We start from the raw sequence: 15,399 nt of genomic DNA, 5'->3' as shown, positions 1-15,399 counted from the left end.
AAATAATTATTAAAAACACAAAAAATAATTATAATAGATATAATAATATTTATATTATTAATAGTTTTATATTTCAACATAGTTCATCACAAAATTATGAAATAACAATATAAATTAGTATTTTCCATATTACTCAAATCAAATGTTATTCAAATAATAGAAATTTAACGTTAAAAACATAAAATATTTTTTCAATAACTAAGTATCTTAAATAATAAAATACTAAAAATAGCTAAATAATTATATAGAAAAATATTTAATTATTTAAATATTTCAATAACTAAATATCTTAAATTCAAATAATGAGTATTTCTAAATATTTTATATATTATGTAAATATTTAAATAACTAAATATTTTAAATAGTTAAGATAATGAAATAATCAATAAAAAAATCTTAAGATATAAAATCATAACATAATATTCAAAATAATAATAATTTAATATTTTCACAAAATTGATAACTAAATCATGTAATAATAGTATAAACTTTAAAATATTTATTAAAACCACAAAAAATAATTATAAAAGATTTAATAATATTTATATTATTAATAGTTTTAAAATTTTTACAAAATTCATTACAAAATTACGTACTAACAATATAAATTATGATTATCCGGATTATTCAAATTAAATGATATTCAAATAATAGAAATTTAACACTAAAAAATAAAATATTATTTCATTATTTCAATAACTAAATATATTAAATAATAAAACACTAAAAATATCTAAATAATTACATAGAAAAATATTTAACTATTTAAATATTTTAATAAATAAATATCTTAAATTCAAATAATAAGTATTTTAAATATTTAATATATTTAAATAACTAAGTATTTTAAATAACGAAATATTTAACATAACTATATTTTAAATAGTTAAAATAACGAAATTATGCAATAAAATATAAAAATCTTAAAATAAAAAAATCATAACATAATATTCAAATTAATAATAATTTAATATTTTTAGAAAATTAATAGTGAATTTATTAATAATAGAATAAATTATAATTTTATAGATTGTTAAATTCAATAAATAATTAAAATTAAAGAATTTAAATAAGGATATTATTTAAATAACTAAATAATATTTTAAATAACCAATTTAACTTACATCAATTAATAAATCTTGAAAAATAACTTTCAAAAAAATAATTTTAATTAATTAATTAATCTATCTATCTATCTATCTATCTATCTATCTATCTATCTATCTATCTATATATTTTAATTCCATGTCATTTTTTAAACAACCAATGAGGTGCACTTTCCCAATAACCTAATAATCTCTTCTCCTAAAATTTCTCCTAAACTACCTCCTCCACTTTCTCCAAAGTTATCTCTAATTCATATTTATCTTCTAAATTATCTCTACTTCCTATTTATCTCCAAAATTATCACTAATTTAGTAGACAGTTTCTCTCCTAAATTATCTCCAATTCCAATTTATCATCTCCCCTACTTTTTTTCTAAATCTATCTAAAGAATTTGGACTAAAATATTTAAGAATTATTTAAACATTCTAACAAAATTATATAATAACTTTAAAATATTTATTAAGAATACAAAAATATATATATATATATATATATATATATATATATATATATATATATATATTTTTACAAAATATATCACGAAATTATGTACTAACAATTTAAATTATATTTTTCCAGATTACCAATTTAAATTTTTTCAAATATTTAATAATATGTAATAGCTTTATATAAATAAAATTCAAATAACAAAAAAGTTTAAATATTTTATAGATTATTTAAATATCTATATATTAGAATATTTATCAAAATAATTATAACATAATATTGACATTAATAATAATTTAACATACTACAAAATTAATAATGAAATTATGTAATAATAGTATAAATTATGATTTTATGGATAATTAAATTCAATAAAAAATAATACTTACAATTTAAATATTTTACATATTATTTAAGTATTTAAATAACTAAATAGTGTAAAGAACAAAATATTTAACTTAACTAGATTTTAAATAGTTAAAATAAAGAAATTATGTAATAAATTTTAAAAAAACTGAAAAGTAGAATAATAATTATAACATAATATTAAATTAATAATAATTTAATATTTTTTACATAATATTGTATATAACGAATTTCACTTATATCAAGTATTAATTCGAGAAAATGGCTTTCAAAAAAAATAATATTTATTAATAATAATTTTAAACTATAAATCTGTATTTATTATATAATTATATATACTAAATTTAATATTTATTGTATTTCAGTAGTTATTTATTATTTTTTGTGATAAATGTATTTTCAATGATTATGTATAAATTTATTTTGTTTGGTTATTTAACAGGAAACTTTCAATAATCATTGGGGATTAAACTACTATTATTGAAATTTTTAAATTTAATTTATAGTATTCTTGTTATAACTTATTGATTAATATTTATTAGAGATTATACTATTTATTGACTAAGTTAATATATTTTTAGTACTTATTGTATTTTTTCATTATCAATATATTTCAATAATATTTTTGCTATAAATTTTTAATAATTATTGGAGATCAAACTATTGTTATTTATCAGACATAAGACTATTAATTTAGCATAAATTATGAGTGTTCATGAGTAGGTCCAGTTTGGTCGTATGTTATTTGGCCAACCAAACTGACCTGGTCAAGTTGGGGAGTTGGTCTGTTGAAATCGACTGACCTTTTGTAAAAACCGACCCACTCAATTTGTATCAGTGAATTCAAAAGATTTAATCTAACACTATCATTTTCCACTGTTATCTAATGGAAGATTGATTAAATCCATTGCAAATTATAAGTGGTGTTTTAGTAAAATACTAACTATAGGGTAGATTTTAGTAAATCCATGAAACTATAAGGGGTATTTTAGTAAATGACCATTTCTATTTTTTAGCTTTCGCTTAATAAATCTCGTGCATCGCACGGGTCCTCACTAGTGAATGTTACAATGTACACTATTATTGTAAAACTATTACTAATAAATATTAATTTTATGAAAGTTATTTTCTATAATTATTAATTGATATAAGTGAAATTAGTTATTTACAATATTATTTAGTTATTTAAATAATTTAGTTATTTAAAGTTACAAAATATAAATTATTAATTGAATTTAAAAATCCATAAAATTATAATTAGTACTATTATTACATACTTTGTCATTAATTTTGTAAAATATTAAATTATTATTAATATGAATATTATGAAATCTATTATAATTATTTTTCTACTTTAATCATTTTTTTAGATTTATTACATAATTTTGTTATTTTAACTATTTAAAATTAAGTCATGTTATATTTCGTTATTTAAATATTTAAATAATATGTAAAATATTTCAAAATTTTCATTATCTGAACTTTATTTATTTTAATGTTATTATATAATATTAAATATTTTTTTATATAATTATTTAGCTATTTCTAATGTTTTGTTACTTAAGATATTTAGTTATTGAAATATTTAAATAATGTTTATTTTTTATTATTTGAATAACATTTAAAATGAATAATTTGTAGAACTATAATTTATATTGTTACTACATAATTTCATTATGAATTTTGTAAAAATATAGAATTATTAATAATAAGAATATTATTATATCTATTATAATTAAATTTTGTGTTTTAAATAATTATTTTAAAGTTAGTATATAATTTATTTATAATATTTACATAATTCTGGAATTTTTTAACTGAAACTTTCTTTACATGGATGTAGATAAAATGTGGGGAAGATGATAAATAAGAATTAGAGATAGTTTAAGAGGGAATCTCTCTACTAAATTAGAAATAATTTAAAAGACAAATAGGAGTTAGAGATAATTTAAGAGATCAATAGTAATTAGAGAGAATTTTGGAGAAATGTGGGGGGAAAGTGATGCCACTTTGCTATAAACATTAGAAAATCAAATTACTCTTCATTATTGGTTTAATAGGTAATTATATGGAATGTTTTGTTATATATATATATATATATATATATATATATATATATATATTGGGAGAAAGTGATGACGTGGACCGTTTTGCTATATATAGATATAATGTATAATATATTTTAATCAAAATTTGTCAAATTACACATAAAATATAATAAAAATTATAAAAGAATAAGAAATCTTTATATTTTATTAATAAACAAAACAAGAACAGAACAAGTCAATTATAGAGAGAGAGAGAGACTGAGAGAGTAGAGAGAGAGAGAGAGAGAGAGAGAGAGAGGATGGTTGTTTGCTGCGCTTCCACGAGTGAGACTCCGCTGCTGGGAGGAGATACCGTAGAAGGTATGGTGGATTATGAAGGTCGCAGGGTTATCAGATCCAAGAGCGGTGGTTGGAGGTCTGCAATTTTCATTATAGGTGAGTTCTTTTTATTGCATTAATTAATTCGTCTTTTGAGGGTATAAGAGTCGAGTTCGACGGACCGCAGGAGTGGAGATGGCGGAGAGGGGTTCTTACTACGGGATTAGCTCCAACTTGATCAGTTATCTGACGGGGCCGCTCGGACAATCGACGGCGACTGCCGCTGCAAACATGAACGCATGGTCGGGGGCGGTATCCATGCTTCCTCTGCTGGGAGGTTTTGTCGCTGATGCTTATCTCGGCCGCTTTCGGACCATTCTCTTCGCTTCTCTCCTCTACATTCTTGTTAGTCTCTCTCTCTCTCTCTCTTATTTCCTCATTTAATGATTCACACAGTTGCGTTTGCGGCCAATCCAATTCAATCCATTGATAGTGGATTACGCACTTATCACCCAGAAAACGTTAAGATGTCATGTCAATGGAATGGTGTTGGGATTGGATTTTGGTTGATCGGAGCGGATTAGGACCCGACCCGATTATGCAGAAATGTATTTTGACAATCTTACAAAAGTAATGATTATTAAAACTCCCCTTCACTTTTCCAGTTTTTATGTAACTTATCCTGGCTTTTCAAAATCAACACAGACTGGAACCCCTGCCAGAAATCTAACCCTTTCCACAAATTTACTATATTACCCCTCTTGTCAGCGATGTATATCACGAAATGATTTACCAAAATATGTTAATAGAGTTTGTAGTAGTATTTTCAAAATCGGACTGGACCGGGTGGTCGGACTGGGAAAACAGAAACCAGTCACTTGATTGGTTTAGTTTCATCCCAAAATCGATTTTTGGTAAAAAGCTGTTGATTTGATCAGTAAATTGCTAATCCGGGTAGTCATATCATTAAACTGTCAATCCGAACAACAATATTTGGCCATTTTTTTGTTAGAACCGATTATCCGCTCAGACCAGATGGTCAGACCATTTGATAAGGAACCGGACCCAAAACGGTTCCCTGTCTTGTCCGAATTTAAAAACCTTAATTTGTAGATTTTAGTCAAATGGCATGTTAGTTAGATTTTAGTTTTTAGTTCAACCATTTCATCAATCATCAAAGACCCCTTTTTTAAAATACCAAGTGTCAGGACTGGACCTTGGGTGGGTTGTCTTGGAGACTTGGGAGAGGCGCTGAGAGCTTATTTCCAACAAACGGCTTTCAGGCAAAATTTTAACCATCAAGTGTGGCCACACTGTCGTACTTTAATCTTCTATATAAACAATAAAGCGATCGAGCTCTCTGCTTGAACTTAATGCCTTGGTTCCCCATGGTAGGAGTAGCCTAGTAGGAGACAAGGGAGAGGAGCGGAGAGAGTTTTAATGTTAGACTTTGAGCTATTCTATTTCTGCTTGAACGGTTGGATTTTGATCTTATTGGATCACAGATTTCTTTTCTATCCGAATAGAAAGAGATTCATCGTAAAAATAATAAAAGAAAACATTAATATAGTTTACTTCTTGCCTTAATCAAGGGCCATTACAGAATAGAGATTTATATTATCTATATTTGTATTTAATATCTATATCTATATTTATTTATTTATATATCTATATATAGCTATGCTATTATAAAACAAATACTTGTTTCGGTTTTGGTGTATAAAAGTTAAAGTTGATAACATGTTAACATATATCTTAACCTTGCACATTATTTATAAATCTACATCTATATAAAATGGATATTTGCCTTGGATTTCATTTAGGTCATGTATAAAAGTAGAAATGATTTTATGCTTTTTAGAAGCTTTGAAAAGCTAAGATTGTTTGAGTTGAGTAATTCTCGAATATTTGAAATTATAAAATTTACTTTTTTACCTTTGAAAATAGATTGTTTGATAATATTAAATTATATAATATTACTATTAAATAAAATAATAATAAATAAATAAATAAGTAAATATTATTAAGCAAATTAGTCAATACTATAATTTATTTAAAAATATAATATTATTTATAATTTAATTTAATTATTATATTTCAATAAACACAACAATAATAATAAATATTATTTATTATTATTAAATAGTTGATGCTAATGAGGTTAGTAAGATTATTTCGTCACCTTAAAATAAGTTTAATTGCGATAAGACACTAGACAATGTCAAATGCCTCCAACCTTGGAAAGCAAGTTTTTAGACATTAAACATAAAAATGTTATCAAACACCACCTTACTTGCGCACGTGCATTTCATGTGCTTTTACACTAATAATCTATAAATATGATGCTTTTCACGTCAGTAAGGTTGATTGATCTTTCAAGATAGATTAGTTCGTTCATTAAAAATTTAAGAGGATAATTGGACAATTTTGTTAATGGTTGACCGAAGGTAAGTTTTTTATAACAAAAATTATTTGACAGGGGTCCTTGGAGGTTTTAAACAGTGAATAGTAAGTTGAAGAGAAATGGAGAAAAGTGAAGGGGAGTTTTACATAATAACCCTTAATAATTTAATCATGATCTTTTTGATAATTTTTCTTATACTTAGCAATTTAGCATTAATAAAATGGTATATTTCCAGTCATGTGCTTTACTCAAGAAGATTAATTAAATGATTTAAGAATCTTCTATGGTATGAACTAGGGGTGGATTCGAGTCGAGCTAAGCCGAGCCGAATATTTGGGTATTCGAGCTCATCTCAGTATAAAATTACAAGGCTTGAGCTTGGGCTTGAGCTCGATTCGAACTAAAAATGCAAGCTCGAGCTTAGCTCAAATGAAAAAACTATATATTCGAGCTCAATTTGGCTCGAGCTCGATAATGATCCAAGCTTATTCGAGCTTGAGCTTGAGCTTTAATGAACCTGTGGCATCTGTTTAAGAAAAAAAAATAAGCTCAATTTGGTTCAGACTCTATTTAAGAAAAACAAAATAAGACTGTTGCAACCCTGTAAGTCTGTAACTTACCCAAAACAATAAATTTCAAACAGAAAAGAAGAAATCTAGATATTAGAATGACTAGGGATAGAGTGCATGAGACCTGAGATGGTGATAGGCTAGACTGCAAGAGGTTGTGACCTATGGCTGAGACCTGCGACTTGCGAATTTGGAGTCTCTGGACTGTGACCTGCGAGCTTCAATTGAGAGCTGAGAGGAGAGGAGAGCTTGAGAGGAGAGGAGAGATTAGAGGCAGAGCTGTAGTGGTGGTGACCGGTGAGAGGCTGAGGCCTGACCACCTAAGAGCTTGAGAGTTGAGAGGAGACTCAGAGAGGAGAGACGAGAGAACAGAGAGGAGAGGAGAGACGAGAGGCAGAGCTGTAGTGGTGGTGAGTCGGGTGACTTGTGAGAGGTTGAAGCTTGAGAGTTTGACTGCCTGAGAGCTTGAGAGTTGTTGAGAGGAGACTTGGAGTTGGAGAAGAGAGATGAGAGAAGAGAGGACAGAGATGAGAAGAGTGAACTTTCGAAGGGTTAGGTCAGGTCAAAGGGTTTTTTGTTTTTGAAATTGTACCATGTATAAGGGACTATCGTTATAAAATAGTCTCACAAATAAAATTTCTTGAAAATGTATAATATATATATATATATGAAAATATAAACTATATATAAGCTCGTTAGGCTTAACGAGCCGAACTTCAAACTACTCGGGCTTGGCTCGATTACTATAGAAATTTGGTATAAAGCTCGAATTTGACTCGAAGCTCGATTTGAGTCGAGTCGAGCAGAGCTCAAATGGCTCGTGAAAAGCTCGACTTGTGTTCACCCCTAGTATGAGAATGATTTCTAATTTTCTACCCTGGTCTAGCCTGGTTCGGTTCGTAAATTCGTGGGCTTAGGCTTAGATATTATTTCTAGAACCACCCTAAGATATATTTATATATTACATATAGGTATATATATATATATATATATATATATATATATATATATATATATGTTTTATTTTACTTTATTTGATCTATTTTATATAAATATCATAAAGTGACTCATATATTATATTATATATAATATTTTATACTTGCACTTATATTATGACATATATTATATGTTCAATAATATAAAATATTATAGATATTAAATATATTGTATTTAAATCCATAGGCCCTAAGCTAGGCCCGGGCTGCAGGTCTTGTCATGGGTGATACGCCCATCTCAGCCCATGAAACCCCCCCAGGGAAAATATGTTTTTTTTTACTCACTTTAAAATTAATGGAAAATTTCCAATAGGTATCTTATAGTTTAGGTCGAGTGTCAATTTAGTACATGTATTTTAAATCGCAACAATCTGGTATTCGAATTTTCAATTTGCAACAATTTAATACCCAGCGTTAGATTTCCGTCGGTTAGAAGATAAAAAGTCTTAAATAACCCCCGTATTATTTCGACCATTTAAAATTATTAAAATAGCCCATCGAGCAATGAAAGTAGGAACCACAGTTCATACTTGCATTTACAAGAATCCGAGAACCAGCTCCCTCACGCCGGTGGTGTCAAACGAATGCACCACCGTGAAAGTTGATTACTTGTTGTCGGCGCCGAAGAGACAACTAGGGTTGATGTTGTTATTCAATGGAGGCCGGTTCAAAAAGGGAGAAGAAAAAGTCGGAAGGGAAACCCATCCGAGATGCTGTTCTTCTGATTAGGGAGAAGGGTCTGCTGCAGGAACCGAAGTGAGTAACAGAGGAGTTTCACCGTTGCAACTCCTCTATTTCAGTATCTCCTCGCCGTTGAGTAGTGCATGCTCGATGAGGAACTGTCGTTGATTCGCGCTGTTCATCTTCTTCACAGAGAAGCAGAGTGGCGGCAGAGCTGCCGAACTCAGCCCTTCGTTTCTCGAGCAACAACCTTCCTCTGTCGTTGTGGTGGCAGAGCAAAAACTGAAAATCACATTGTTCATCTTCGGTTATGTTGTTCGACCAACAACCTTCATCGGCTCACCCTGGCCAAATGGATTGGACCCCGAACCCGACTCCGACCCAGGCTCATTACCCAGCTCACCACCCACCATCATTTCATCTCCAACCCCATCTGACACCGTCGCATCCTTCCTCTATCACTTCACCGGCGCAACCTTCCTATCTTTCAACCTCCTTTGACAAAACCACATCTGCAACTGCCGATCCGTCAGCCCCAGCTTTGCCGATAGCTCCGCTCGCAGAGACTCCGACTGGTTCGAGGAAGGTTGTTGCTCGAGAAACGGAGGGCTGAGTTCGGCAGCTCTGCCGCCACTTTGCTTCTCTATGAAGAAGATGAACAGTGTGAATCAAAACCCTCAACGGTTCGCATCCAAACCCAGTAAATCGAAACCCTAATAAATCAAAAAACGCAAACATACCAAACTAAAAATAACCAGAAAAATTCAAAATTTTAACAGACCAGCGTAGGTCTTCTTAAGAAGTTTCAACTGAGGAGAAGTCTTCATTTTGCGCTTCACATTCTGTTCTCCTTTTTCATTGGAGATGATATGCCAATGATTCTCGAACCGCCGCAGTCCATAACCGAGCTACGTTCGTTCAACCCAGAATGAAGACAACAGGGGTTCTCCTCTTTCGTTAGTTCATCCCAGAAATAAGACTAGGGAATTAGAGAAATAAGAAGGGTAAAGGGTAATTTTGGTATTTTGAAAAATTTTAACCCGCATGTGAGGCTTTTAACCGACGGAAATCTAATGTCGGGTATTAAATTATTACAAATTGAAAGTTCCCGTACCAGATTGTTACAAATTGAAAGTTCAGATACTAGATTGTCATTTAAAGTACGATACTAAATTGGAACTCGACCAAAAATACAGGGTTCTTATGATAATTTTCCCTAAAATTAAAAACCAAATACTTGAATGAGGTATTGCCGTAATGTGGACGTGGATGTGGAAGCTGCTGGTAATTCTCTCTGAGATTGCCATGTTCACTTTATGGGGAAAACAAGGTAATATAGAGCAAAATAGTAATAATAATTTTGCTACAAATTTTTTTTGGTAAGATAGTTTTGCTACATGGTGTACAGGTATTGACTATAAATATCTCAAAAATATTTTATAGTGTCCAACAAGAGAATTATCTTGAAATGTGGCATAACAGAATTAAATTTGGAGTTTGGAGTGCTCATTGTATTGTTTTTTGTTTTCATCATGGGAATTTTACTTTAGATGTATAGAAGAAACTCTATAGCACCTGTAAGAAGCCATATGTTGGAAGTTGAAGGGGATAGAAGGGAAATGGGCAGAACAAAAACAACATGCCCTAAATTTAAGCATTCATATAGTTTTACAGAGGACATGACACGACTGAGCGGAACAGAATGGTGAAACATGATTCATGTAACTGACCCCATATAATTGGGATAAGGTTTAGATGATAATAATAAGTGGTATTGTACATGTCATACAAATAAAATTATGATGGATATGATACTATATAGGATTCATGTCATTTTTATTATTCTTACAAATACAATTATGATTTTATTTGAGTTTGAATATTTAATCCAACTAACACAGGGACTAGGGTTGTTAACAACTTCAGTAATTCATCCTTCACCCAGCTTGCCTCACTGCCAGAATACAAGGAACCACAGCTCATGCCCTCCTTCTCAATTCCAAATCTTCTTCTTCTTTGGCTCTTTGTATCTTGTGGCCCTTGCCCAAGGAGGGCACAAGCCATGTGTACAAGCTTTTGGTGCAGATCAGTTTGATGGAAGGAACCCAGAAGAGTGCAAATGCAAAAGCTCGTTCTTCAATTGGTGGGTATTTGGGGTATGCAGCAGTACCTTTATATCAGTTGTGGTCTTAAGTTACATTCAAGACAATTTGAATTGGGTTCTTGGATTTGGAATTCCTTGCATTTCCATGGCAGCTGCACTAGTTGTTTTCTTACTTGGAATGAAGACATATCGATACAGTTCTGGAGAAGCTAAAATCAATCCATTTTTGAGAATAGCCCAAGTGTTTGTTGTTGCAGCAAGGAACTGGCACACCACTCCAACTGTGGCTGTTGCCAAAGAGGAAGAAGCAAGAGGAGTACTCTCTCAGCATGGCATATACCAATTCAAGTAAGAAAAAAGAATTTCTCATTCTTAATTTTAAGACAGATCAAGTAATTCAGGAGCTGCTTATTATTGGTGCCATGAATGTGGAGGAAGGTCATATCTTGTCCATGCATCTATAATGGATTTTAGCATGTGAGAAGGTCTTGATCTCATAGTAGTATTCATATATAAGAACTTGTAACTTTAACAGGTGATAAAATCAGAGAAAGTAGACTAAGATAGTTTTGTCACATGCATAGAAAACCATTTACGAAACCCGTACAAATAAGTAATCTGTTGCAAGTTAGAAGAAAACGGAAAGGGCAGGGGAAAACCAAAAGGGACAGGGGCAAAATAGTAAGAAATGATTTAAGGGCTCATAATTTAACAATGGATATGATCATACATCACTAAACAGATTGAAAAGATGAAACAGGATTCATGTAGATGATCCCCTATAGGTAGGTATGGCTATTACATGATGATGATGACCTATATAACCTCCTGCCAGAACTTGAAATAGTGTTCACATCCAATCCTTCCAACTTCTTGTTTTTGATTTCTTTCAAATGATGCAGGTTTCTTGACAAAGCATTGGCTACAGTTTCAGATGATCAAAATGGTTCAGATGAAAACTGGAAAATCTGTAGCAGCAGTCAGGTGGAAGAAGCAAGGGTAGTCTTGAACTTGGTTCCTATATGGGCAACATGTTTAATGTTTGCAGTTGTATCTGTACAATGCTCTACTTTCTTCGTCAAGCAAGGATACACCATGAATAGATCAATAATGTCTGGTTTCGAAATACCGCCTGCTTCACTCATATCTTCTATCTCTCTTTCGGTTGTTGTCTTCATTCCCATCTATGATTGTATTATTGTTCCAATTGCTAGAGCTTATACTAAGAAGCCTTCTGGGATAACAATGCTTCAAAGAATTGGAATTGGAATGTTTCTGTCTGTCATCTCCATGGTTGTAGCAGCAGTGGTTGAGAAGAAAAGACTTAAAGTTGCCAGAGATTCCGGGCTGGTAGATATACCACAAGCAACTCTTCCAATGAGAGTGTGGTGGCTAGTTCCTCAATATGTCTTGTTTGGCCTAGCTGATGTATTCACGTTGGTTGGTCTGCAAGAATTTTTTTATGATCAAATGCCGAATGGGTTGAGAAGCATGGGTCTGTCACTCTATCTTAGCATCTTCGGCATGGGCAACTTCTTAAGCAGCTTCCTCATCGCTGTCATTGAGAAGGCAACCAGTAGGGGAGGCCAAGTGAGCTGGTTCGCAAATAATTTGAACCAGGCACATCTAGATTGGTTTTATTTCCTTCTTGCTGGCCTTAGTGCAGTAGAGTTCGCTTTCTATTTGTATTTTGCCAAATCATACATCTATAACAAGGGAGGTGCCATCTGAGTTTCAAAATCCTATTACAGAGTTATTACTCACATTTGTGTATATATTAGAATACTATTTGCGCAAAACCTGATCACTTTTTGATTTTCAAGACTAAGACTAAGGCTCAATTTGGAATGGGTGCAAATACAAATGTATAAAGTGCAAAAACATATAAAATAATATAAAATACAAGATTTTGTATTCTATATATTTGTATTTGTACATCCCAAACTGAACCTAAAGCTGTGTTGGATTGGAGTGCAAATTTATTTGTATTAGTATAAATGCATGGGAGTGCAAAATTAAAAAATGCAAATTGTTGTTTAATTTTGTTTTAAACTTTACTGTATTCTGTCTCATGTCTTAATTTACCTCATTTGTACTGCAATCAAACAAAATAAGCTAACATTTACACTCAAATCATTTACACTGCCATGATTTAGCATTAATGAAAATTTATTTGCATTGCAACCAAAAGACAGTCAAAAGTACAAATTTCGCCCCTTCAACCAACCACAGTAGAGACGGAATCTCCTGGAATAAAAAAATTGTGTATACTTTATGAGAGCATGTAATCCAGCAATACATTGGGAATATCTCCCGCAAATTAAACATACAAGTGTAAGGAGATATTCCTGTTGTGTGGCCGGATGCATGCTCTTAGGGGGGGGTGCACCATTTTTGCTTTCAGATGATCCGGGCTCACCTGTTTTGCATCATCTCTTGTTTTTCTTTCTTTGTCTCTTTGAATAAAAATTTACAATTAACCACAAAGATGTAAATAACCATGGTTTTAAAAACGAACCAGTGATCGAATTGGCCAGGGGTCCGGTTACCGGTTCAAATGGTTTGACTGTTCGATTCAAATGGTCAGCCTGTTCTGACAATAAAAAATAAAAAAATTTAAAAAATTGGAAAACAGTCAAAACCGTTCGAAATGTTCAAACGGTTAACCGGCTGATTCAACGGTTTGCTGATCAAAATCAACAGTTTTAGAGAAAAAAACGGTTTTAGAAGAAAACAGAACCAATCAAATGACCCATTCCCAATTTTTCCGGTCCGACCATCCGATCCAGTCCGATTTTAAAAACCATGAAATAAACCACATTGCATTGATGTGGATCTTGTAGGTAAGGGCTGAGGTTAAATTAAAATAGTACTCTACCAAGCCTATTTAAAGTAAATACTTTTTAAGTGTTAACAAATTGGTCTCCCAAGGATATATATTACATGTCACAGCTAAAATATTTTTCTTATGTGTTTATGCCTAACGCATAGTCATTTGGGCCCATAAATTTAATCTTATGGAAGCATTTTTGGGATTCATATGAATTTTCCTAATATATCTACACATAACAAATATTGGGCGTACTTTAAGGTCAACCCAGTCCCAACCTTAGACATTAGATTTAAGGGCCAAATCAAACATGCATGTGTGTATCTACATGCATATATTAATTTGTTATATATATATATAGAGAGAGAGAGATGTATGTATCAATTTATGTATGTATATATGTATATAGTCAGATTGGATCCAAGTGGAGTTGGACTTCTTAATTTAGAGAGAAAGCCTGGACTTTTGGGCAATGTCCAGCATGAGGGAAGCATATGCAAAAATACAGATTGGATTGGTAATTATTAACAAGGAAACTGTTATTGGAATCCAATTCCAATTCCCATATGAAGCAAACGGGCATTAGAAATAGGCGATTACAATTTTAATTTTAATTCTAATCCTGACTGCCAAATAAATAAACCCCAAAGCTCAGTTTGGAAGGAGTATTAATATAAATATGTACAGTATAAATACATACAAAATAATACAATGTCTAAGGGTTTACACTCTATATATTTGTATTTATACTAAATTGAACCTAAGGCTGTATTTGGTTGCAATGCAAATATATTTGTACTGATGCAAAACCATAGCAGTGCAAATGATTTGAGTGTAAATTCTGACCTATTTTTGTTTCAAATTTTAACTTATCTTGTTTGATTGCACTACAAATGAAGTAAATTAAGACATGAAGCAGAATAAAGTAAAACCCAAACAATATTAAATGAAAATTTGCATTTTTTTTCATTTGCACTCTCATGCATTTATACTAGTACAAATAAAATTGCACTTCAACCAAATGCAGCCTAAGACTCAGTTTGGAAGGAGTACCAATACAAATATGTAGAGTGCAAATCTATGAATTTTGATTTTGTATTATTTTGCATGTATTTGCATTTTACATTTTTGTATTTATACTCTTTCCAAACTGAACCTAAAAGACAAAAATGCAAAGAATATTGAGGAACAACTATAAAACGTAAAAGATATAATAAAAATTTCAAAAGAAAACAAACAAACAAACTGAATTTCTCCAAATGATCACCCCAAATGGAACAACTTCCAATGTTGCAAGGTTCCTGTCTGTTTCAATAACTTTCAACAATAAAGTAAAGAAAAGAAAATATCAAGCAAAGCCTACCTCTATACGTTTGGATCGACATTAAAATAAGCAGCATTAAAACTCTCTTCCTTCCGTTGTGCACTCTTTGCAGGTTGCATCAAACCAGCGTTAAAAACACCATTAAAAATCTAAAACACTAACCACCATTACTAGTTTCAACGCAACCACCGGTGCAGGAATTGAAC

At 31.0% G+C, this 15,399-nt stretch overlaps 1 protein-coding gene across 1 annotated transcript; it reads left to right on the top strand.

The window, feature by feature from the left end:
- Positions 1–4,205: 4,205 nt before the first annotated feature.
- LOC148852154 (protein NRT1/ PTR FAMILY 5.10-like) lies at positions 4,206–12,782 on the top strand. The gene is made up of 4 exons (XM_088942696.1): positions 4,206–4,403; positions 4,474–4,691; positions 10,837–11,387; positions 11,942–12,782. The coding sequence occupies exons 1-4, from the start codon at positions 4,268–4,270 to the stop codon at positions 12,768–12,770; spliced, it is 1,734 nt and encodes a 577-aa protein (XP_088798822.1). The 5' UTR covers positions 4,206–4,267; the 3' UTR covers positions 12,771–12,782.
- Positions 12,783–15,399: the final 2,617 nt, after the last annotated feature.

The sequence above is a fragment of the Nelumbo lutea genome, chromosome 5 (genome assembly GCF_056320005.1).
Source record: "Nelumbo lutea isolate HS-2025 chromosome 5, American lotus-T2T, whole genome shotgun sequence".
NCBI lineage: Eukaryota > Viridiplantae > Streptophyta > Magnoliopsida > Proteales > Nelumbonaceae > Nelumbo > Nelumbo lutea.
This window is presented reverse-complemented; position numbering and strand designations above follow the sequence as displayed.

Coding starts and splice junctions, on each gene's coding strand:
- LOC148852154 (XM_088942696.1), top strand. CDS start 4,268: ATGGTTGTTTGCTGCGCTTCCACGAGTGAGACTCCGCTGCTGGGAGGA. Junction 4,692..10,836: donor CTTCTCTCCTCTACATTCTT/GTTAGTCTCTCT, acceptor CAACTAACACAG/GGACTAGGGTTGTTAACAAC. Junction 11,388..11,941: donor CATGGCATATACCAATTCAA/GTAAGAAAAAAG, acceptor CAAATGATGCAG/GTTTCTTGACAAAGCATTGG.